General features: G+C 43.3%; 2 protein-coding genes across 2 annotated transcripts in view; both read left to right on the top strand.

The window, feature by feature from the left end:
• The window catches only part of rbm27 (RNA binding motif protein 27), a gene marked incomplete at its 5' end in the record, with an annotated part of 32,701 nt that extends 22,223 nt beyond the window's left edge, over nt 1-10,478 (top strand). The window contains 9 exons of the mRNA XM_080013274.1: nt 760-891; nt 1,170-1,271; nt 1,732-1,806; nt 2,589-2,801; nt 3,390-3,494; nt 7,983-8,210; nt 8,876-8,959; nt 9,457-9,576; nt 10,199-10,478. Of these exons, the coding sequence (XP_079869400.1) occupies nt 760-891; nt 1,170-1,271; nt 1,732-1,806; nt 2,589-2,801; nt 3,390-3,494; nt 7,983-8,210; nt 8,876-8,959; nt 9,457-9,576; nt 10,199-10,297 (1,158 nt within the window). The 3' untranslated portion in view covers nt 10,298-10,478. The remainder of the gene's footprint in view (nt 1-759; nt 892-1,169; nt 1,272-1,731; nt 1,807-2,588; nt 2,802-3,389; nt 3,495-7,982; nt 8,211-8,875; nt 8,960-9,456; nt 9,577-10,198) is intronic.
• Nucleotides 10,479-22,190: 11,712 nt separating this feature from the next.
• Nucleotides 22,191-23,769, top strand: pou4f3 (POU class 4 homeobox 3; the record flags this gene model as incomplete). The annotated part of the gene is made up of 2 exons (XM_080014031.1): nt 22,191-22,319; nt 22,822-23,769. 2 exons carry the CDS (start codon nt 22,191-22,193, stop codon nt 23,767-23,769), a joined length of 1,077 nt encoding a protein of 358 aa, XP_079870157.1.
• Nucleotides 23,770-26,062: the final 2,293 nt, after the last annotated feature.

Here is a 26,062-nt window from a genome sequence, read left to right as displayed (position 1 = left end):
AGGAAGCCAAGCATGTGCTTGAAATTCAAAATCTAATTAATATTCGGTAAAGGTCCCATATTATACCCCTTCAACAAGTTAATATAGGTCTCTGAGGTTCCCAAAACATGTATTTTGTTTTTTGCTGAAAATACCACTCAGATTATGAGATAGTCCAGTCGATATAGAGGCATGTTAGAACTAACATGCCTCTATACCCCTCCTGTTCTCGACGGGCTGTTCTTCTGTACTTTAAATGCGAATGAGCTGCTACTCCCCAAGCACCACTCCGGAACTGTTTGTGGCTTGGGGAACTGACTGTGTTGTCTTATTTCACAGTTTGTCTGTTAGTAGGCCCATCAGATACCCAAATGTATGTACACAAGCACTAAAAAAGTTTTACATGATAGGTCCCCTTAAGGATTGAAGACAAAATCCAATAGTGTATTACAGTATTTTGCGTCAGACTAGATACAACTGTCATAGTTGCATTTGAGGCCAGGCGTTATAACATCTACGTTGTCATATGAGACTAGATATCGTCTGTGATTTCAGTTTTACTTCAATATGGTTAAATGTTGTCTTTAAGGCTGCACTGCAGTAAAGTAATGCACTTTTTTGAACTTATAGACTGCTTGGTCATCATATCCACATTACTAAAGAGTTCTAGTGTGTAAAATCTTAATAAAAGCACCAGTTGTCATCACCATAATATCGCACATCACACATTTTAAGATATTCTTGATGTAATGCTTTTCCCTGCTTTGGTGCAATCAACAGGGGATCAAGCAACACAACCCAGCAGCCTACGTGTTGAACAAGATTGTTCCTAAACATCGGCTCCCAACAGCCATTGGGATGACTGCTGCCAGCAAACAAGACAGTCTGCACCTGAGCACAGACCCTGCCATTGTATGTGAAACTGTTTGTGTGATTGGAATTGGCAATGAATATGTTTTAACTTTGTCAAAGATTGTCATCATTGCAGTGCAGTTCCCAGGCATCAGAAATGCACTGTAAAAATTGTACTTTACAGAAAACATATTTTCCTCAGTGTGTCAAAAATATTTTTGAATTTGTCCCACACTTTTCTCTGAGCTATGAGTTGTTGTTAGACTGGGTGTTTTTTAGAAGTCCTAACTAACCATGTTGTTCTGCATCTCCTGTCTGTTTTTCAGGCGCAGTCTGCACTGGCGGCTGCCCAGAAGCATGTTTATGCATCTGCTGCCCTGAAGACCTCAAAGAGCCTGGGGAGAACTGCCAAAGCACACGAGGTCCTCAAGAAGAAGCAGGCATGTTGCTAAAACTGATGACCTTAAAGATATGACTAGACATTCTTTCATATAGTTTTATGCTGTTCAAGTTATTGGGCACGTTGTGTTCCTACATTTTTAAAGTCTGATCGAAATTGAAACGCCAATATTTTATAACTTTACCCATCATGAATTTAGTTATTTCTCTTCACTGGGAGAAAATAACTTATGTATAAAAGATAGAAATTGGTATTTCTATTAAAAAAAAATTAAGTAATTTAAGTTAATTTAGTTAGTATTAGTTAATTGTATTTATCTGATTCTTATGTCATCAGATGTTGCTGGATGTTTATGATTTTGGTCAGTCATTAAGAGTTTAGGGCCTGTGCTCAATAACAAGTATGCAATTTCAAAGTTTGTGGATGTTGGTTGAAAGTGTCATGACAAATGATGTGTTATTTAGGTTTTTCGTGAGTGACGGTTTCCACTTTTTTTTCAGGAGGCTCTGAAACTCCAGCAGGACATGAGGAAGAAGAAGCAGGAGATGTTGCAGAAACAGATCGAATGTCAGAAGGTACGAGGAAGACAGCAGAAGTTAAAGTGAATGCTGGGGTTGGTTTATACCCGAAACTTGTCCTTGCGGGTCACGGAGGGGTCAGTCGCCCGGTTATGTGAATAAACTGAGGCTACTTAAATGGGTGCTGCACCGTCAACGCAACGGTGTCTGATAATTTACTCAAAGAAGAGATGTGGCCCGTCAATTATTGATGGGCCAAATGGAAAAAGCGCACCAGATGATCCAAGAGAGGCAATTTGCAAAAAAAGAAAAAGTTAAGTAAAAGCACAAACCTCAAATCTCCACACTTGTCTACTAGGCTTGCGTGGTGCAACGGACTTGCACCATGCATGGGAAGAGTTTGCACCAACTCGCCATTAGGCTTTGTCTGCAATACCTCTGAATTAAAGTACAATTTACAAAAAGAACAGTCCATGGTGGTCACACAAAAATGGGTGAGTCATTTGGGTCCATGAAACTGCATTGACAGCAGCAGTCTCAAACTCAAAGGACCTGGGAGCCACTGGTCAGGTTGTCTAGGGTGCTGCATTGAACATCAAGGGAAAAACAAACTCTCTTGTGCATTAGTTAATTCACTGATAATATATCAAAAAAAGGCATCATTACAGAAGTCTTATATTCTGAAAACATCAAAAATCATTTCCTGCATTAATTAAACATTGTTATCTTAAAATTTATTTGCAGGCCTGATTTAACAATGTATTATAAACATTAGATGGTTTAAGACCCCTGGTTTACAAGCTGCACTGCACACTTGAAAACTGAACTCCTATTTTCAGGTGCTGATCAACCGCCTGGAGAAGAATCGGGGCATGAAACCGGAGGAGAGAGCCAACATCATGAAGACACTGAAGGAGCTGACAGAGAAGATCAGCCGGCTCCAGAATGAGATGAACCCTGCCTCCCAGGCCTCTACCACCACCACCACTACCACCACCACCACCACCACCACACTCAATCCCAACCATAGCCAGCCCAAGACCAAGACTGATGTAAGCCCCAGCAAGGACTACTTCACTAATTACTCGGCAGTGTCAAGTTATATTTCATGCTCCATAGATTGGAACTATCTTCACAAGGATTCCATTTTTTCCAAATGCTTGCAAACATTTTGGATTTCCTGCTAGAGAAGTGTCTGAAGCCACAGTTCATTGAGCTCATTACTACACAAATTACAAACAGCGCCCTTTGTTATTGACTTTTATATCAATGAAATGCTTGAGTCATCATAGAGTCCAATTTAGCTGCAGCTCACAAAGGTCCTTCTTATGACCCGAAGCCCTCGAACAGGAAGGGCAAAGAAAGATTGAGAAGAGAGACATAAGACAGGTCTTTATAGGGCTTGGCCATATTGATATAAAATCCAATATTGATGATTTCACAAAAATTAGACACTATTTGTGTTCCTTTATGATCACAGGTATTCCTGTATTTCAAGAAAGTATTGTGTGTGTGTGTGTGTGTGTGTGTGTGTGTGTGTGTGTGTGTGTGTGTGTGTGTGTGTGTGTGTGTGTGTGTGTGTGTGTGTGTGTGTGTGTGTGTGTGTGTGTGTGTGTGTGTGTGTGTGTGTGTGTGTGTAGGCGCAGAAAGAACTGCTGGATGCTGAGCTGGACATCCACAAGAAGATGAGCTCTGGAGAAGACACCACTGATCTGAGGAGGAAACTGGGACAGCTGCAGGTGGAGGTAGGAAGCGCACACACACGGCTGGTTGAAATTGTGGTGTCATTATTTTTCTTTTAGAGATTTTATTTCATTATGAGAACAAGATCTGTTCAGTGATTATGTAAGGCTATGACCCAAAATGTGTGACAATAACAGATAGAAAAAAACTAGGGGCTGATGACGATTGACATTTTTAGAATATAGATGGTTAATTGTTTCCTTGCACATTTTTATAAAAACTATTGAAGTAACTGCTGTGTAGACCTGGTTACTTTGCGTAGTATTTCCACTTGTTCGCGACGACAGACCAGAGGAGCCGATGGTGCATTCAATATGAACTCGGAAAATTGTTGCTCGTGCTGTGTTTCACAGAACCCCGAGAACTGTCGATACAAAATGATGGTATGTCTTATGCCGGGATCAGACTAAACAATATTTTTGTCTTTCAGGATGGTCACCATGTCAGATTAGGCATATCATATTCACATCATAGTGCCATAAATTCTTGCCATATCTTGTTCAGGAGACTGGCAAACCCTACAAGTATGCCACCAACCAGTCATTGCCGTGTGAGTCATAGGTCGTCGGAGGAGGGGCGGGTCTATAGGTTGTCAGGGGGAAGGGTCAAGAAACTGTCAACAAACATAGCTACAGAAGCACTATGTGTGATGCTGGCGGTCTTGTGTTCTGAAAATAAAAGAAAGAAAAAGCGATTGTGCCATTGTCCAGTGTAGATCCGATCATTTGGATACTCTGTGTTGGCAGTGGATTTACAATCTGAATCTGAGACCCCCTGCGCTTCCCGGATGGACTCCATTCCCTCATTCTCTTCTCCATGTATACATGCAGATATCCGCACCAGAGAGCACTCTGTTATCCTATTGGTCAACATCAAGGAACGTGATGTGGGAGTTTTTATATTAGGCAGGAAAATACAAAACAATCTGACATACTAGACCTTTCATTGGGAGGGGCGGGGGACACACCAATTATGTCACATTAGACTGGGTAAAGATGCCTGTTCGTTGTTACCTACATTCATATTCGAGCCCGACGCTGGAAATTTGATGGCCACGACCAAATCGGTGGAAAATCGGGCTGAATTTGTGTAATCTGATCCCGGCATACGGAAACTTGGAAAACGAATACATACCTTACACGACTAAACTGTACTGCTGCCTTCAGCTATATTTTACTTTGTAATTGCTTTCCTGTTCATTTTTTAATTAAGTACCACAGTGTCAGCCCGACATGCAGGTGCATACCAAACTGTGGGTTGTGTGTACAGTTCTAGCCCTAGTTGCTTGAAATGCCCCTATAAAAGTAGTTCCTTCCACTCTTGCATGAGTTACGAGCAGATAAAAGCTTTGAGAAGCTGTGTATAGAACGTGGCTTTCTGCCAAACCATGAGTTAATTACAAGACAACACCATGGCTGTCAACTCTGCTTTTGCTTTCATCACCTCTTCTCTCTCCCCGGCTGGCACGGAAACAAAAGCACACACACACACACACACATATTCATTTCCTGTTGTGGTGCATGATCATCCATTTTAATAAGAATATAGAATTTGTTAGCAACACTAAGCATGACATGTGTTTTCGCTCTCTCATTTTCTCTCTCTCCCCCCTCCCTGTGGGTCTTAAATTAGCTGGTTGTTAAAAATGCATGTACCTCCATCCATCTCAGCCCATCTCTCTTTTCTGCACATTAAACTGCATCCAATTAAGAAAGCCCAACGGGCCCGCTAACGAAGCCAAATCAGACACAGGTCCAACACTGATGGAGCCCCAGTTCATTAAAGTTTGAGACACCGGTCTATGTTTAAATAAATAAAAAAACGCACAATGACAATTAACAGGGAGAACGAGGAAAGGACAAATGGAAGTGAGAGATGTTGTGAGGCAGTGAGTGGCTGAAGAGGTCGAGATGATGTTGCTTTAAATATGGAGGGTTGACAACTGGTGCGAAAGGGCAGTGGGGGACTTGAAAATAAAAATGTAAGGTGGTTTCGCCTCATAGAATGGGGGGGGGGGAATACATTATGATTTCATGTTTTCAAGCTGTCAAGTTCTTTGTTTTGTTTTCCCAAAGAATTGTCTCTGGCATAAATTTGTGCTTCATCAAGTTTCATCTGAGTTTTTGACACATTACTTGCACACAGCCAGAAGCAAGCTTGTTATTCATTTAAATCCAACTAGAAAACAACGCTGCACAAAGATGTCAGTCTACTTCATATTTGTCCCCCCCCCCCCCGCATCTGTTTCTAATTATTTTTTCAACACCGCCAGCTGCCCTCCCTCCTTATGTCTGTATTAGTCCATTCGCTGAAATATATGCGAGTGCATAAAATAAAAATGGAAAATAATCTGTCTATTAAACCATGTATAATTTGGGCCACTAGGTGGAGTGGAGGTCTATAATAACCTCATTAATACAAACTAAGAGAGCAAAGTTTTTTTTAAGAAATTAACACAGAGACAGAGAGAGAGACAGAGAGAGAATACTACTGTCTTTAATATTTTAGCCCTGGGACCCGTTTAATACCAGGTCGGTACCCAACCCTAGCTCTGTACCCCCCCTCGCCCACCCGCCGAATAGTCTAATATTAGCATTGAACAGCCCAATCCGATTCAACTGACAAAATTCTGAGTCGGTTACAGCCCTATTACTGGGCTGTACCCTAGAACTGCCAGATACCTTATGTTCACCGTAGAGATGCAACGGTACGTGGTATGTTATCGAACCATTCTTTCGCCATCTACGTTTCAATACGTACACATGAACCGCTGGCGCATCATACAGGCACAGCACAACATGCCAACAAGTGCTGCTTCCTATTGAATCCACTGTTGGAGCTCCACTGGCTTAGTCCGCACCAGCCATGCAGGGTCCGCACGGAGCCGCATTTCTCTTATTTTTGCACGAAACGTGGAATTTTTTTTTTAATTCAACTACGCAGCTGATCAGATTCTTTTGATTGGCTCTTTTGTATGAATGAACGAAACAGAGTCTGACTGGGTAATGAGCCCTTTTTTGGTCAAGTTTTAAAGTTTTATGTTGTATTGTTTGTTTAAATTGACATCTCCTGCCACCGGAAAATGTTTCCCCCTCCATTTAAGAGATGGCCTAAGCTCCTCCCTTGTCGGGAGGTGCCCTGGCTGAAAAGGAGCATACCCACTGTCAGGTTCACAAAGCGAAGGCACTCATGCACTGGTTTGACTGAGGTTTTATTTTAATTAGTTATTTTACGATTATTATTTATGTGTCAAAAATACTGTTTATACCTGTTCTACACAAAAATAACTAACTATAGTACTGGTTTTATTTTTATTTTTTTTTATAGTGAAACGCTTTTAAAATATTATAGAAATAAATAAATAGATATTTACAAAAATGTGTATTTTAATTATTCAGTGTTGTGGACACCTCCCTTCAAATCTGATGAACTTATGCAAATTATAACACCCTACCAATGAACTTGAACCCCCTCCCCCCGCCAGTCATACACACAGAGCCTTACACTAGTTATTTGTGGCAGACTACTATGAAAACATTCTCTTCACCTTTTACCTTTTTTTTTTTTTCTTAAATACAAAGAAACCGTAACCGTGGCCCCAAAACCGTTATACGTACCGAACTATGAGCCCACTGTACTGTTGCATCCCAGTTGTTTCCCTGTCAAGGGGTGGGATATATTAGGCAGCAAGTGAACAGTCAGTTCTTGTAGTTGATGTGTTGGAAGCAGGAAAAATGGGCAAGTGTAAGGAACTGAACGACTTTGACAAGGAACAAATTGTGATGGCTAGATGACTGGGTCGGGGCATTTCCAAAATGGCAGGTCTAGTGGGATGTTCCCAGTAAGCAGTGGTTAGTACCAACCAAAAGTGGTCCAAGGAATGACAACTGGTGAACCGGCAACAGGTTCATGGGCACCCATAGGCTCATTGATGCACTTCGGGAACAAAGTCTAGCCCGTCCGGTTCAATCCCACAGAAGAGATACTTCAGCACAAATTGTTGATGAAGTTAATGCTGGCTATGATAGAAAGGTGTCAGAACACACAGTGCGTCGCAGCTTGCTGTGTATGGGGCTGCGTAGCTGCAGACCGGTCAGTTTCCCGAAAGGGCCTACAATGTGGGCATGAGAGGGTGGCCTGGTCTGATGAATCACATTTCTTCTACATCATGTGGGGGGCCGGGATTAGGGTTCGATCCGAATGAGCATCTGTGGGATGTGCTAGAACGACAAGCTCGATCCATGGGGGCCCCACCTCGAAACTTACAGGACTTAAAGGATCTGCTGCAAACGTCTTAGTGCCAGACACCACAGGACACCTTCAGAGGTCTTGTGGGGTCCATGCCTAGATGGGTCAGAGCTGTTGTGGCGGCACGAGGGGGAGCTACACAATATAAATGTTTTTTAGTGGTGGTTTTAATGATGTGGCTGATCGGTGTATACCGCCTCAGAAATTAAACATCTCTTAACTTGATTACGCCCCTGTTCCAGGCAACTCTGTTGGGTCTGATTCGGCCTCCGGTGGGCCGGAGCCGCGGTAGAGGTCGTTTGACCTCCGACCCCAGCGGGGCACTCATAAGCCGCGGCAGGGGCCGGAGCCGTGACTTGCTGGGCCGCAGCGGGTCCCTGAACCGCATGGTGGTGGACCACCGTCCCCGAGCGCTGTCCATCCTGGGGGTCACACAGGAGGAGAAGGAGGAGCTGATGCCCCATTTTGTGGTAATAGCCTTGGATCACACTGTTTTATATCTGCACTTTTTCCGCCTCTCCATTACTACATTGATTCCCAAAGTAACAGAATAATCACAGTTATGGGGCTGGTAGCTCAGGAGGTAGAGCTGGTCCTCTAGTAATCTAAAGGTTGCCGGTTCGATCCCAGGCTCCTCCTGCTAGCATGCTGTAGTGTCCTTGAGCAAGACACTTAACCCCTAATTGCTCCTGATGGCTGCGTCCGTCAGTGTTTGAATAATTGTAAGTCGCTTTGGTTAAAAGCGTCTGCTAAATGCAATGTACTAATGTACTAGTTATGGATGTAGTTAGAAATGTTTGCAATAAGTAATTTGAAATAAAGTATTGTAAGGATTGTAATGCATCTTAATAAATAATGAAAGAGTTTAAAATGTGTTGTACAAACTATGCTTGCGATGTACCCTTTCAATACATAACCCCATCCTCAAGCTTAACGGATTCTACTAGAAATTTCGATGCTGTTGTTGTAGAATATAAATAGCTTAACTTAAATATCAAACATTTTCTGTGTTTTAGCAGCAGCTTGATGCTGAATGTGTTTTGTCCTGTAATTATTCTAACAGAAATTATGTAATATTTTTGCCATTAGGAGTAATATTTTTGTTGTGTTTGGTTTGTTTTTTTGTTTTTCGCAGAAATATGGTGAGATTGAAGACCTCCGTGATCAGGACGCCAACAGTGTGATCATGACTTTCAAGACACGAAGTGAGGCAGAGAATGTGAGTAAAGATCAGGTCTTGGTCTCCCTCTGTCTGACTGTGTCTGCCAACGGCAACTGTCATTAGATTTTAAAAACAGTTTGGGGGTTGAAGGTCAGACAGCAAATTAATTGGATGTTTTTGCAAAGGTGCAGTTGGTACATTTGATCATTAAAAAAAATATAAGTTGTTTGCCTTTAAAAAGTAGACCCTTCTCGCTTGCCCTAGAAACCGCTCAACTCTGCACACCTTTTTAAAATTCAATGGAGCACTTCATCACTGCTAAAATATAATTGTGATTCATCTTTAGCAGTGACAGAACAAACGTAAACAAATGGTTTGGGGAAAATGGGAAAAGATTCGTAATGTTTTACACCTGATCAAATACATCACAAAATTACAACATCACAACAAAAATTGACTGCATACAAACTGAAAACAGCCAAAATAACTCATCTCTACATTCTCCTAATCACTCATTTTTTTTATTTTTTATTTTTTGTTTGTTTCTTTTTAAGGCGGCCAACCAGGGGGCAAAGTTCAAAGGTCGCATGTTGCAGATCTCCTGGTACAAGCCCAAGACTCCCTCTGTGGTGGTGGAGTCTGAGGAAGAGGAGGCCAAGGAGGAGGCCAACACGGTACAGTAGATGCAACTCCAAGTCATAATTGAGTTTGAATGGGCTGTCAAAATTCAGATATATGTTGACATCAGGGTTAAGCAATTTTGTTAAATTTGATTTTGGTAAGAAAAAAGGAGCCATTTTTGGTTCATGGTATGTTATGAGGTCGTAAATATGGTTTTATAATGTTGTGTATGTATGTAACATAACCACATCAATATTTTACACCTCGATTACAAAGACCTTACACATTAACACATTACACATTTGACACATTGATTATTTTTTGTATTTTAATTTTCCTTGAAGAGCCAAATATTTGATTTGTTTTAGTTGAAGAGATACTTGGCAATAAGGTTAGTTTAGTGCTTGTGTGGGAACAGAGCTAAAAGATTTCAACAGCAGGGGGTTTGCACACACTTTTAACGTGAACAAAATTTAACGTCTCCCAGGTTTGGTCTATATTCTGGGGGTGTGTTTGGGAATGCTCCATATTTATATTTAATCTAATGGAAGTTAAAGTTACTTTTGAAATATTCCCTTAACTTGAATCCACTTGTTTTGTTTTTCTCTCCACCATATTTCTACTTGATGCCAATAGCTGCATTTGATTTAGAATTTCTTTCTCTCGCCTCTACAGGAGGTCGTCAGCTCTTTCTTGGCCTGCGAAGAGGAGGAGGAGGAAGAGGAGGATGACGACGAGGACGACGAGTATGAGAGCCGGTCTTGGAGGCGATGAAGATGGACTGTGGGAACCCCCTCCTCCTCCACCGGCAGACTCATGTTGACTGCATGGAAGCGCCCCCCTCTCCAGCGCTCCTCAGATTCTGGTCGCCGTGGAAACAGTCTTTACCTAATCAACTTGTGTAAAAAAGCTTAGAGAGCAAACCTGTTGTTTTTTTTTTGTTTTGTTTTTTTTGTATCCCTTGACTTAACAAAGTAATTATTTTAAAGATCTCACTTTTGCTGAGAATGATAAACGTTAAGTTGATCTTATAAATAGAAGAGAAAAAAAAATCTGTCTGTAAGTTTCATTGTGGTTACCAGATGATTATTATCAGTAATGCACAACATTTGTGTCTACTGTGAAACTGTATTTTTATACATATTTAAATATCTTTTCTCCCCGATTTTGCATAGTTTTTGAATAAGTCTTTAGTTTAGGGACAGCCATTCCACTCAGCATTTTGTGTGGTTTTGTTTTTAATCCACTACATACATGCACTGTTCTGCATAGATCTTCAGATTTCACGAGAAGTTTCCAGTCTGTTCCAGTGCAACATCACGCACAATCACTACCATCCCAACGACATTTACAAAATGTCCGCCATGTGACTGAAGCTCAGCCCCACTATCATTTGTTTGTTGCTAAACGCCACGCGTGGTGCCGCTTTCTGTGCTTCTTGTTTTCAACTCCACTAGTTCCCGCAGTCTGTCTTCTGGTCACCCCAAAAGGCCTGATCTGATGAAGTTATCACCCCATTTCCAATGTGTTAAACATCCATTCACAAGAGTTTGAATGTAATTCTGAGCAGTTTGGATTTAATATATATACAGGTTTTTGGTGTGTTTTTTTTTTTTTTTTTCAGTTTTTATTTTTATTTTTATTTTTTGCCTGATGTAATTGGCAAGAAGGCTGGATTTTTACAAGATTTCTGATTTACTTTTTGTAAATTTTGTAAATGTGTGAAAGAGGAATTACTGTTGCTGTTTTTTTTTTTTTATTATTGTTTCTGTTTGTCCTTTGGAACGAGCAGTGAGGTTGTCGACATGTTGAACAGATTTTTTGGGAGGAAGAGGTCAAGCTGGAGAGCAAGCATTCTGTTTGTAAGAAGTGGGATTGTGCCGTTTTGCCTTGCACTGCTTAAAAGGTACTCAAAGTGAGCACCAGCTTTTCACAGTGTGCACATCTGCCTGCAAATATCCCCGGATTTTATCTTGTTTTTGCTTCAATACGAATACTGTAATGATCCAGGAGGTGGGAGAGGCGAAATTCATTAACGTCAATTGTGGGATATAACAAGTTGATGTTTTGAAATTATTTTTTGTTAGATTTAATTTTTTACGTTATTTAATTTTTTTGCGACCGTTCAAAGAATGTTCTTTGGCTGCAACTCTACAACAGACCATTTTAACATAGTATGTAAGATGTGATCGCAATTTAGACTTTTCCCAAAAGAGGGGAAACAAACTGATGAAATGATAGGGGTAGTCATTTAACTCAAGTTTATACCAAGAAGGCTTGTTTCTACAAGACGTTAGACATTGAATAATTTTTTGGGGGGGGATGTGTAAAATTTGTGGAGAATTCACTCCTAAATCCCTCTGTTGATCTTTGCAGTATCCTCCCAAATTTACCGCAGATTGTGCTTTTGCTTTTAGTGTGCGCGGCTCAGTGGTTGATTGAGAAGTCCCGACGTTTCTAGCACCATTTCCCACGGACAGTTAAATTCACCCCCAACATTCGAGTGTGACGGCTGCACCTTATTCACTGCTTGGAGTTTGAGGTCACTGCAGAGGGGTTTCCAACGAGCCCTCTGCATTTCTTTTGACAGTGAAGTCTCAGAGATGTTCTATCTGCCACAATGACATGGTAGTGTACAAAATGTAAAACATTTATTGAATAACACTTTTGGATTTGTTACTGTTTATATTTGCAGGATGTTGATGTATTTTCTTGATTTATTCTGTTTGTAAAAAATCGATTTCTAATTGACTAGCATGTTTGCTTTTGCCAATAAAGATGGAGGAATGGGGTGCTTCGAAGACCATAAAAAAATGAAATGTATAGAAAATTGGGTATTTAAAATAAATACTTTTCAGTTATGAAAACAAATAATTTGGACCCTCCCCCCAAAATATTCTGGTTAAAAATGCAAGAGAAGCCATTCCGGAAAATTATACTTTGAACATGTCTTGTGTGGTTTTTTTATTTATTTGTTATTTGCCGTAATGTTGGGTTTAAACATCTGATCTTTTAATTGTGATTACATTTAAATTACTGGACTGAATGATGTCTAGTGCTAATTTCATGTGGTTGTTGAAAGCTTAAGCTCGGCATACAAAAAGGAACGTGAAGATATCACTGTGCTGTTACCTGTCTAGCATTCGGAATAGACATTTGGAGCCCTTTCCACGGTGAAACAACCTTCTGTGACTCAGTTTAATTTGGTTCTGACTCTGACACACTCGCACATTGCTGAATAATGAATGAGCTTCTTACTTTGGGAAGTCAAGTGAAAACACTCGACTCAGTCTGTTTGGCTTAATGCAGATGAAAAGTCTCCCTGGGGACGAGAAGTCAAAGCCCGGGCCTCCCTAGGTTTACCCCTGCCACCCGGATGACGGGGGCCAGGGTCGGGCTGTGATAGGGACAGTGTGGTGGGGAGGAGGGGGGTGGAACTGGGGTGGTAACTGGTGTGATGGGAGCAGTGTGTGTGGGGGTGGGGTTGGGGTTAGACTGATGGGGACAGTGTGTGTGGGGGTGGATGGGTTAGACTGATGGGGACAGTGTGTGTGAGTGGGTTAGACTGATGGGGACAGTGTGTGTGGGGGTGGATGGGTTAGACTGATGGGGACAGTGTGTGTGAGTGGGTTAGACTGTGATGGGGACAGTGTGTGTGAGTGGGTTAGACTGTGATGGGGGCAGTGTGTGTGAGTGGGTTAGCCTGATGGGGACAGTGTGTGTGAGTGGGTTAGACTGTGATGGGGAGTGTGTGTATGTTTGTTGGTTAGACTGTGATGCGGACAGTGTTTGGGTTTGACTGATGTGGACTGTGGGGGGTGGGGGGTGGGGGGGTTAGACTGATGGGGACTGTGGGTGGGTGGGTGGGTTAGACTGATGGGGACACTGCATGTGTGAGTGGGTTTGACTGATGGGGAGTGTGTGGGTGGGTGGATTAGACTGTAATGGGGACAGTGTGTGGATGAGTGGGTTAGACTGTGATGGGGACAGGTTGGGGGTGGATGGGTAAGACTGATGGGGACTGTGTGTGACTGGGTTAGGCTGTGATGGGGACAGTGTGTGTGTGTGGGAGGGGGGGTGCATGTGGGTTAGACTGTGAGTGGACTGTGTGGGGGTGGGTGGGTTAGACTGATGGGGACAGTGTGTGTGTGTGGGTTACACTGATGGGGACTGTGGGGGGGGGGGGGGGGGTTTAGACTGATGGTGACTGTGTGTGGCTGGGTGGGTTAGACTGTGATGGAGTCAGTGTTTGGGTGAGTTAGACTCATGGGGACAGTGTGTGTGTGGGGGGGGCGGGGGTTAGACTGATGGGGACAGTGTGTGGTTGGGTGAGTGGGTTACACTGTGATGGGGACAGTGGGGGTGGGTGGTTTAGACTGATGGGGACTGTGTGTGGGTGGGTTAGAGTGTGATGGGGACTGTGTGTGGCTGGGTGGCTGGGTTAGACTGTGAAGGGGACAGTGTGTGTGGGTGAGTGGGTGTTGGGTGGGTTGGACTGATGGGGATTGTGTGTGGGGGGGTTACATTGATGGGGACTGTGGGGGGGTGGTTTAGACTGATGATGACTGTGGATGAGTGGGTTAGACTGATGGGGACTGTGTGTGGGTGGGTGGGTTAGACTGATGGGGACTGTGGTGGTGGGTGGGTTAGACTGATGGGGACTGTGGTGGTGGGTGGGTTAGACTGATGGGGACACTGTGTGCATGTGTGAGTGGGTTTGACTGATGGGGAGTGTGTGGGTGGGTGGATTAGACTGTAATGGGGACAGTGTGTGGGTGACTGGGTTAGACTGTGATGGGGACAGGTTGGGGGTTGGTGGGTAAGACTGATGGGGACTGTGTGACTGGGTTAGGCTGTGATGGGGACAGTGTTTGGGTTGGTGGGTTAGACTGATGGGGACAGTGTGTGTGGGTTAGACTGTGATGGGGAAAGTGTGTGTGGGTTAGACTGTGATGGGGACAGTGTGTGGGTGGGTGTGTTAGGCTGATGGGGACTGTGTGTGTGTGTGTGTGTGGGGGGGGGGGGGGGGGTTGGGGTGGGAACTGCTGTGATGGGGATAAAGTGTCTGTGGCTTGGGGTCTGTGACGTCATAGCCGTGCAGACTGCCATAGAGTGCTGCTGTCACATTCCTCCACAAACAAATCCATAAAACATGTCAAATGCAATCTGGCAGACTTGGATGACAAGCCGTAAACATCTCACAATGACCGCTGAATTATGAATGGCTATCACCTGTATTTATTAAGATGAAGTGGAAAGGGGTGAAGGAGAAGAGGGAAACAAGGACTCCATGGCTTATTCAGAGCAGTTCTTAAAGGAATGATGCATTGTTTAGAAAGAGGAAGTCAAATTGGTTTGTTTCTGTTGCAGACTGTATTGCCTCAGTCCTTCTAGAATCACTAGCCTTCATTTCGGACTGCATCTGTTATGTAGGACTAGATTGTTAATATCTCTTAATTGTACATGTGAGACATGCTGCCTAGACTCTACAATGCCATCACTCAAGTGAGTGATGGCATTGTCTGAAGTAGCCTTGACATTGATGTGGCTACAAACCCTCTGCAGCCTACTTACACTGGTTGGAGCTTTGCTTTTGCTTTTTTACATCAATATATTTTCATGTATTTATTTCCTTTGTTGGTTTATTGGAGGCCATTCCGCCAAGGTTGTATGTTTTTATTGTTTTACAAGCATTAACGGTGTATTACATTTCACTGCATATATGTATGAAAGTATGTATATGTAAGTGACGAATAAAAATCTTGAATCTTGAATCTTGTTTATCGGAATGAGGATTCTAACCGAAACATTCAAAAACGCTCTTCGCACAGGTATAAGAAGACAATTGTCCAAGAAAAAGATTATGAATATATGAAATACTATTAAATGACTCAGGAGTCTGGAGTCACTCCAGCAAGAGTCATCTGCTTGTTGTGTTCACGACTTTAACTGCAGTGACTCACAGGCTGAACTGAGACCCCAATCTGAAACAAAAAGAGCTGAGAGCCCTGAGTTCCAAACAGAGGCCATGCCACCAAAACTGTCAGTGATACAGTTAACATGTAGCTGTATAACTGACAACCCTCTGGTCACCCCATTACACACTTTGGATCACTTTTTTATTCAGTTCTCACTCTCTCTGCCTCCCTGTCCAACGGTTCCCCCTCCCAGTGTGCGAAAGAAATCGGTCTCTCTCTCTCTCTCCCACTCAGTTCTCCTCTCTGGTCTCTTCTTCCCTGCACCCACCTGAACACCTTTTCTCACATCATGTTTTTTGTTTTTTTTTTCTTCTCACATCATGTTAATAATGCCATAGACACGCTCCGCTCCATACGAACCTCAAGTCTTCACAAGCTCTGTCCCCTCTGCTCCAGACCAGCGTGAGAAGCCCCCTCCAACCATTGACTGTCTGGGACTCTCCCAGATCATTGGACAAAGCTCGGGTCAGCCGAGAGGAAATGTGGCAAGTATGGAGACCACGTTGATCTGAATAAGTATCAATCCTCTTTATCCTCTTTCTCATCTAGTATTACTAACGCTAAAACCCACTTACTACCAGGACAAGATTCACGCAAACTGGTCTCCATATCCAAACTCTCCTCAACCCTCCACCCCCACCACATCCCTCTACTTTGACTGCGAAGGAAGGTGGCGGCTATCAGCAGTGAATTCTCTCCACCTCCCCCTCTCACACCTAACCCTCCAGCATCAGACTCTCGTCACTCTTTCCCTCCCCAATCTGACGCGGACATATCTAACCTCCTCCTCTCCAGCCACCCTACTACCTGTCCCCTTTACCTTATCCCCTCCCACCTTCTGTAGGCCATTTATCTCACTCGCATACCCTCAATCATACACATCATCAACACATCACCAATGACAGGAACATTCCCAGACACATTTAAGCACGCTCGGGCAACTCCACTGCTCAAGACACAATCACTAAACCCATCAATAGTAAAGAATTACAGACCAATCTCTCTTCTGCCATTTATATCCAGAACAAACAAACAAACTAATCTCTTTCTCACACAGAATAACCAGTTGGATCGTTACCAGTCTGGCTTCAAAAGCGGTCACTCCAGTAGGACTGCCCTGCTGACCGTTGTCTGCTTGTCTGCGGGCAGCAAGAGCTGCCCATAAGGTATCGGTTCTGCTTTAGCTTGATATAACCACAGTATGTGAACTATTTGGGCTGTGCGGCAATTTATCATAAGACAATAGAAAAATGACTATCGTATATATACAATATATTTTTTTTTTTCATAATGTTTCTATTGCTATGTCACTAATCAGTTTTACGGCAATATTTTCTGTCACGGTGCTTTATGTTCTCTGCACGTGGGAGAGAGTGTAAACAAACTTGGAGGAATGTGGCGCTTCGGGAAATTATTAATTGGATGGATTATTACAACATTTCTGCTACCGCGCTGTGACAACATAAGGTGAGCGTGACAACCGAGCCGAACCCAAGCAGCTTTTTGTTTGCCGATCAAGTCTTTGTTCAAGGTTTCAGTGAATTAAAGTTTCAATCTTTAATTTTTCAAATAAGTTGGATTCCATATACACCAGTCAGCTACAGTAAAACATTATAACCACCACTTAAAACTACTTATATTGTGTAGCTCCCCGTCGTGCCACCAAAACAGCTCTGACCCGTCGAGGCATGGACTCCACAACACCTTTGAAGGTGTCCTGTGGTATCTGGAACCAAGACGTTAGCAGCAGATCCTTTAAGTCCTGGAGGTTGCAAGGTGGAGCCCCCATGGATCGGGCTTGTTGTTCCAGAACATCCCACAGATGCTTGATCGGATCGGACCCTAACCCCCACCATCCACATGATGTAGAAGAAAATGTGATTTATCAGACCAGGCCACCTTCTTCTATTGGTCCAGTTCTGATGCTCACATGCCCATTGTAGGCGCTTTTGGTGGTGGACAGGGGTCAGCACGGGAACTCTGACTGGTCTATGGCTACGCAGCCCCATATGCAGAAAGCTGCGATGCACTGTGTGTTCTGACACCTTTCTAGCTGCACCACTTGCACCGGTGGTAGTTATGCCACATATTATTTCAAATTATATCGGCCCACCAGGAAAATGCCTGGTATGCAAGATTACCAGTCCACCCCTGGAAATGACCTATATCGGGATAGAAGATTTTGGCCATATCGTACAACACTATTAACCACCATTTCCTTTTGATGGTTATCTTCGTATTTCAGGGACTGAGTCTTTGAGTCTTACCTCTTGGATAGGCCATACAAGTTGTCGTGGAAGGGAGAGGTGTCCAAATCACACCAGGTAAGGACCGGTGTCCTGTAGGCATCTATGCCTGGCCCCCTTCTCTTCTGACTGTACACCTCTCACTGCGATCGGTCATCCAGCCATATGGCTTCTCCTACCACAGCTACGTTGATGACGCACAGCTTTACCTCTGCTTTCCTCCAGAGATACCACTGTCTCTACGAGAATCTCGGCATGCCTCGCAGACATCTCTGTCTGGATGAAGGAACGCCACCTCCAACTAAATCTCTCCAAGACAGAACTCCTCATCATCCCGGTAATTCCAACCATTCAACACCGCACGAATGTTCAGCTCGACATCATTAACATCATCCAAGTCTGCTAGAAATCTTGGGGTAGTGATTCATAACCAGCTAACTTTCTATGATCAAATTTCCCTGTCTCCTGATCCTGCATATTCACCCTGTACAACATCAGGAAGATCAGATGGTATCTGTCGGAGCACCCGGCACAGTTCATTGTTGAGGTGCTTGTTATCTCATGACTAGACTACTGTAACGCTCTGCTGGCTGGTCTACCAGCATGCATTGTTAAACCACTGGAGATGATTCAGAATGCAGCAGCGCGCCTGGTTTTGAATCAGCCAAAGAGTGCATCCAACTTGTTTCCTTGAACCACTTAGTCTTATGCCTGGGCGTCTCCTCCAATCATTTGATTCAAGGAACAGGACCTGGATGGAAAAATATGGAGTTAAACATGTGACTGTTTTAGATCTGTCTAAAATACATTTTGGGTACTTTGTTCGATATATCTGTTTTAGGACTATATTTTAGAGGAATATATTTTATCACATCAATTATGGGTAATCGTAAACAACTTAAATAACAATATTTCATATCGATCAAAAATATCCCCCATGTTGAAGGGTATATAAATGTCATTTATCTGATGAGGTTTTGCACTGATGGTAATCCTTGTAGTGCCGTGGAACAAGTTTATTGTTCCTTTTGTTCATTCACCTGGTTGATTTATCTTATGTACTGAATTCAGACAACATACATACATTTGGTGTGTTGTGTTGTACACATGGACTAAAATAAAAAATCAGTGAGTCGCAAGCCCAGCTGCCTGTGAGAATTGCATTCACTTAATGAGCAAAATCTCTCAAAAGAGCCAAAATTTTCATCAGGAAAGTCCTAACACTGCAAGTGGCTGTTTCCTCTCCTCCGTCCATCATGTCTGTGTCCACTCTCTACTTTCTCTAAGGGCCTTTCTGTCTAATTCTAGAGATACTTATGGGATGTGAGTGATGCACAGCGCCGATTACTGGAATGACGAAGGAAAACAGAGACTCACTTTATAAAATAAAAAGTGAAAAAAATAGGTGAGAGGTGCTGTACATAATAACTATAATGATGATGATGATGATGATGATATAAACTGTGTATTGGCCTTTAGATTGTTGGATATTGGGATTTTACAAGTGAAGGTCTGTCTTCCTCTGCAACAGGTCGTTGTGGGGCTGTTTTAATCTGTATAATGAATAAGGACATGGCACCGTGGTAATGGATGCTGCACCAGCTCTGAATTATTCAGGCCCCGGAAACTGGAGAGGATCGGATGGAGCCGCTGTGTCACCGCCCGCCGGGCTCCTCTTTCTGCGGCCCGGCCAGCTGCAGGAGGCCGGAGTATGGTCAGCAACGACTAGAGTTTGGGCCTCAAACCATAGCTTGGACCAAAATCTGGTGGTTATTGACTGGTTTTCCAAATTAGGTCGATAAATATATCAATGTTCTGTTTGTTTATAGGTCTAGGGATTGGGTATGCATTGGGCTTTAACCCCATAATTCATATACTAATACTTAAAATAAAATTTTCTTTACTTGACTATTCACTACGCATGGGAAAATTTGAGTAACTAAAATTTGTATCTAATTTCATTTTAGTTGTAGCATTTTGTATTTTTATCTAAATTATACAAATCCAGATATGATTACCAAGAATAAATTAAATCAAGCTTCATTTTAAAGTATTACGAGTATCATATTAGTAAATCAATTTTAGGTAATGGCCTATAACCATAACCAGGCTTTCACAGTAGATGTATCTTTGTGTAATGTTATCGACATGAAAAGGGGTCAAATAAATATGTTTTTGAGCATTTCGAGTTGGGTTTGCACACCAAGTGGATTTTCCAGTCAACATTTTTATTTTATGGTTTTTTTTTTTTATTTTATGTTAAAAGGATAAACTAATAATAATTAAAAAGAGAAATAATAATTAAGAATAGTTACTAAAATACTACTAATAATAAAAACAGTCTTGCTGATTTATTGTGAATAATAAAAATAATAATAAGAAGAAGAAGAAGAAGAAGAAGAAGAAGAAGAAGAAGAAGAAGAAAAATAGAAATAAACTTTATTCATACATCACCTTTAAAAATAAAGTTTCAAAGTGCTTCACAAGACAAAAAATAAAAATCAAATAAATAAATAAATAAAAATGTAATAAAAATGAAAATAATGGTGGAAAACAATAGTAAAAAGGATTTACAACAGTTTAAAGGTTATACAACATTGGAAAGGAAATAACATTAGAGCATAAGCAAAATAAAACATTATATTAAAATGTTTTGTATCCATTTTTGTTTTATATAAGTTTTAAGAAGTGACTTCATGATGAAAGTGAAATCAGACCACAAGCCCTGAGAAAACATAAAAAAGTTTAAAAAAATGTCTGAACCAGTCTGATCTCCTCGAGGAGGTTGTTCCAGAGAGTGGGGCCCCAACACTGTTAGGGCCCCACTCTCCCCACCGGGCCTTTTCTGTTAGGCTGACACAAAAGGCAAATCTCTTAGGACCAGCTGAACCATGTTCAACTGCTGTTCACATGGAACCCTTCTCCACTTCGGCCTTCAAAGTTTCAATATTTGCTACTACCACCAAGATCTGCACCTGCAGCAGGTCCACCCGGGCGTGCCCCTAGGTTTCCGTGCTCACCGCGGCGTCGTGGTTCATCAATTATAATAAAAGTCAGCAATAATATCTTCAAATCAATTCTAAAATTCATCCGAAGCCAACGATGGGTTTGGTAATTCGGACTTCTCCTGCCCTTGAATGAATTTCTCTCGGGGGTTGGGGGGACAAGCAGCAGAGCGCATTGCGCTGTCCCTGGTGCTGAATGTGCAGTTTATTAACTGAGCTGAGAGCAGTGATTCTCAGAGTGTTTCACAACAAGGACCTGAGAAATAACAGTGAAACTCTGATCAAAACAGTCATTGTTGTACGTTCTCTGGTGGTGGTGCTGACTTCTTGAATGAAATAGTGTTGCAAGTTGCATTTCCACAAGTCAATCAATATGATAATATTAGAATATAATACACTATATGGCTGGCATGGGGAGTGACATTTCACAGCTCGAAATGTATTAAATCCTTATTTTAGTAGTGGTGTACACCGGCCATACAAAAATCAATTTGCAAGTATTAAAGTAATAATATTGTTTGCTGTTTACACGTATGTGTTCTATTCATGCATGTGCGCACAATTGCTTTAAGTGAATTGTTGAGAAATGTTTTGCGATTTCTGAAAATGTTTTGTTCTGATGAGCTGCTAAATGATGCAATGGATATGGATAACAACCCTCAATGAATGGTTCAAAAGAATGATATTCTTGCCCATCTGTGTAGACACTAAATGACCCCACTGAACATTCAATTCTATTGTCCTTCAATGGAATGAAAATAAAAGTGGGTTATAGTGAGAGCGTGACAAGACAAATGTTTACCCAAACAAAACAAAAACACTGGATTAGAGCCATTGGATTGCCTCAATTTGATCGACCTATATATATATATATTTTTTTTTCCACTTCAAACATGCATCTTAATTTCTCAATTTCATGCTGAGAAGGAATATAGATTTTTACTAGTATAAGCATTTTTTTGAAGGGGAAAATGAATTGATCTATAAGTAATACGTAAAGTAATATGTGTATTTTTTTCTATCCTATCTGATCCAGCTGCAATTCTCCTTTGATTTGTTTCCCAACAGAGGATGGACATGTAAAAGCTTAAAGAAGCGTATTGTTCACTGTTCCATGTGATGATATAGGTGGAGAGGGAGATTCGTTGGAGTTATTATGACGTGGAAAAATAATCTTTCAAACTTTCAAAAAGGCATGTATGGATCTAAACGGCCCACGCCTGCGCACATGGACACAGCCTTGTGCAGGGTGTAAGTTGAGTAGAGCATGTGGGGTTGGGTGAGGTGGAGACGGGGGTGGAGGGGTGGTGGGGGGAAGCCGGGTGGTGGTGTTACTCAGAGTGAGCGGCTCAGTGTGGAGAGGGGAGCAGAGCCGAGGAGCCGCAGCCGTCCCGCACGGCTCCTGCACGCGGGCTCTGAGAGGAAGAGCAGGCGGAGGATGATGATGATGACCATGGACGGCAAGCAGCACTTCTCCATGCACCCCGCCCTGCACGAGCCCAAGTACCCCGGCCTGCACGCGGCGGGCGCGGAGGGTGTGCGCAGGGTGTGTGTGCCCGCCCCGCAGGTACTTTATTTATGTACAGGTATTTTTTTTTTGGGGGGGGGGGGGGTAAAGTTGATTTGACAGGACTTTGTTCTCCCTATACGCGCTCTCCCCCCTCTCTCTCCTTCTCTCCCATCACCCGCATGTCTCTCCTTCACGCCCCTCTCTCCTCTCCCATCACCCCACCCCATCCCCTCTGTCTCCCCATCTCCTCTCCCATCACCCCACCCTCTCTGTCTCCCCATCTCCTCTCCCATCACCCCACCCTCTCTGTCTCCCCCTCTCCTCTCCCATCACCCCCCCCCCCCCCCCCCCCCCTCTCATCCACATGTCTGTTCAAGCATCGCTCTTGCTTTCATATTAATTTTTATGACCTGCGCTTTGAGGAGGGTTTCTCCTCCAAATGTGTGTGTGTGTGTGTGTGTGTGTGTGTGTGTGTGTGTGTGTGTGTGTGCGCGTTTGGAACCCGGAGCTGCCTGGCAGAAGTCCCCACTGACTCCACTATGCGCACTCTTGCTTGCAGCTCCAGGGCAATATATTCGGAGGCTTTGATGAGAGCCTGCTGGCTCGGGCAGAGGCTCTGGCGGCGGCGGACAACATCGTGTCTCACGGAAAGAGTCACCCGTTCAAACCCGACGTGACTTACCATACCATGAGCAGTGTCCCCTGCACCCCCTCCACCTCCTCCTCCTCCACCGCCGTGCCCGTCTCGCACGTCGTCGCCTCCTCCCAGCACCACCACCACCACCACCACCACCTCGGAGCGGGTCTGGAGGCCGGGGACATCCTGGACCACCTCTCCTCCAGCCTGTCCGTCAGCGGGATGGGGGCTCCGGAGCCTCCCGGGATGCATCAGCACCACCAGCAGCAGCACCACCAGCACCACCACCACCACCTGCAGACCATGGGACAGCTCCACCAGGCAATGGCCACCATGGCGCAGCACCCGCACTCCCTCTCCGTGCACGGCGGCATGGCGTGCGTCACCGACGTCGAGTCGGATCCCCGGGAGCTGGAAGCCTTCGCGGAGCGGTTCAAGCAGCGGCGGATCAAGCTGGGTGTGACCCAGGCGGATGTGGGGTCAGCCCTGGCCAACCTCAAGATCCCCGGCGTGGGCTCCCTGAGCCAGAGCACTATCTGCCGATTCGAGTCCCTCACGCTGTCCCACAACAACATGATCGCACTGAAGCCGGTGCTCCAGGCATGGCTGGAGGAGGCCGAGGCGGCGTACCGGGAGAAGAACAGCAAGCCGGACCTGTTCAGTGGCGCCGAGCGCAAGAGGAAGCGCACGTCCATCGCCGCCCCGGAGAAGCGCTCCCTGGAGGCTTACTTCGCCATCCAGCCACGGCCCTCGTCGGAGAAGATCGCTGCCATCGCCGAGAAGCTGGACCTGAAGAAGAACGTGGTGCGCGTTTGGTTTTGCAACCAGCGGCAAAAACAGAAAAGGATGAAATACTCTGCGGTGCATTGAGACGCGCACCATGAACGATGCTCCGTCAATGCGATGCACTGACGGATGTTCCTGACAGGGATTATCATCCGCACCGTCCTTGGGATTATTCACCAACAGACTTCTCAGTCACTTCGACGTGTTTGTGTTTTGGGGGAACATAACACTGTGCTAAAGGAGGTTTATTTATTTGGCTTATTTTGTTGTTGCCCAAGTGAAAGAAAGTATAAAGTGTGTTATCTGAAAGTATACCTAGTAAATTCAGCATACTGTTTTATGTATTCACAATTCGTATACTAAAATTGTGTTCAGTTCAAACCACTTAAACTACATTAAATATATTTTTAAATGTATTTTTGGTTACTTTTGACGACCAAAACAACACACTAAAGTACAGCTTTAATTAGGGTTACTGTTTCAATGTGTTTTAAGTGTAGTACACTATACAGCACATTAATGACGAGAATAATATTCTTCAAATAATACATAACATTTGATAAGAAGTACCGAAAGATATGCTTAAAACATACTCAGTACAAAACTGTACAAACGGGTCCACAAATATACCTACTTTTAACACCCTTTACATACTAAAGGTATACTTTCAGTATGGGAAATATACTTTTTTCCATTTGTGCTCATGATGTAGGTGCACATCCATCCTCATTCACTGTTTAAAGACTGTTGCTCCACGAAAGTTTTGTTGAAATCACCTTAAAATCATCATCTAATGCACTTGAATGTTTTTCAACGACTGCATTTTCATATTTCCACCTCACCCTACACACTGTGCTTTGGTATTTACACTGGGGAGAAAATGTTGACTACATGAAAGGCAGAAATTATACATTTCAAGCTGAGAACGTAGAAGAAAATACATGGGTTTAACAAATTAATGCAATCACACGTGTTTTTCTTCTCAGTGTAAATGAAGAAACCCGGGTGAGGTTTTTAGTTGTCGTTTTTTTTAACACCACCAACATCCACCTTCCAAACAATATTGCCTTTATTTAGCAAACGAATGTGTCCTCCTTGGGATCCGTACAGCACTCACCTCCAGTCAGGCCTGCAGGCTGCAGCAGACTCTTCTCTCACATGCTCTCTCACGCAAAGCCTGTTTATCCCACTTCTTTACATACGACACCGTTTGATGAGGCACATCCATTGGTCGCTGCCAGACTGCTGCTATTTGTTGATGTGAACATGCTTTTGGGAGTACTACAGGTGTGTATATATATATATATATATATATATATATATATATATATATATATATATATATATATATATATATAATTATATGTATATATTTAAATATATACAGACTAGATGGATTCTATCACTCAAATACTTTGGAGTATTTTCTCACTTTTGGATTTCACTTGATAAAAATTGTGTGAACTTTAACCTTAATAAATAATTGACTATTTTCTAACATTTCCGACAATCAGCCACTTGTTATTCCCCCATTGATACAAAAATGCGTTTTAGGCCCAGAGTGACTCCAATACAGAAATACTGAATGTATCAGCACTTTTAAGAGATAAATGATGATTCAATATCAGCTCTACAAAAATATAAAATAAAAATAAACCTAAACCGGCCAAATAATACTTTGACACCTTAATCCAGCGATTCCTAACTTTTTTTTTTCCATATCAACGAGCCTCAATTTCATATAGGCATTAGGCCACGGACTCCATTGGTAAATACGTAGGATTAAACAACATCAAAATAGTTGTTTTAGTACATTCCCTAATGGCGCTGACGTCTTGCAACGGTGAAGTCGAACTGATATAGTCATCTCAGCCTGGGGTGTCCCCGGACCCCAGGCTGAGAAACCGCTTGTTTCGTCGTTCGGAGACGCGCAGAAGGCAAACCGTTGCTCCATGGAAATGGGATCCGAGTGGCATTGCGATGTATGGCACAAACGCGTCGGGAAATATCCAACCCCTGGCGACCCCTGGCAACCCTGGCAACCCTGGCAACCCCGGCAACCCCGGCAACCCCGGCAACCCCGGCAACCCCGGCAACCCCGGCGTGTAAATGTAGCTTATCACGCACCGCGTCGGTGTTTTACACGGCGCCGACCCGCCGGGCCTCGCTAGTTTCATCGGCTCAGTTTGAATAATTCACGGGCCGGTGTCAGCGGGGTCGTGTCGTGGTGGCGTCTGAAGTGATCAAGTCACGACGACGCACTATTAATTATAAATCCATATAAAACGAAGTGAGTGGAAACGTGCAGGCGTTCGGGAGGAAAGCGTCTGCCCGGGACCCAGGGAGGAGGGACTCTGCCGGGGATAAATGGAGCAAC

This window comes from Zeus faber, assembly GCF_960531495.2.
Source record: "Zeus faber genome assembly, chromosome: 14".
Classification (NCBI taxonomy): Eukaryota; Metazoa; Chordata; class Actinopteri; order Zeiformes; family Zeidae; genus Zeus; species Zeus faber.
This window is presented reverse-complemented; position numbering and strand designations above follow the sequence as displayed.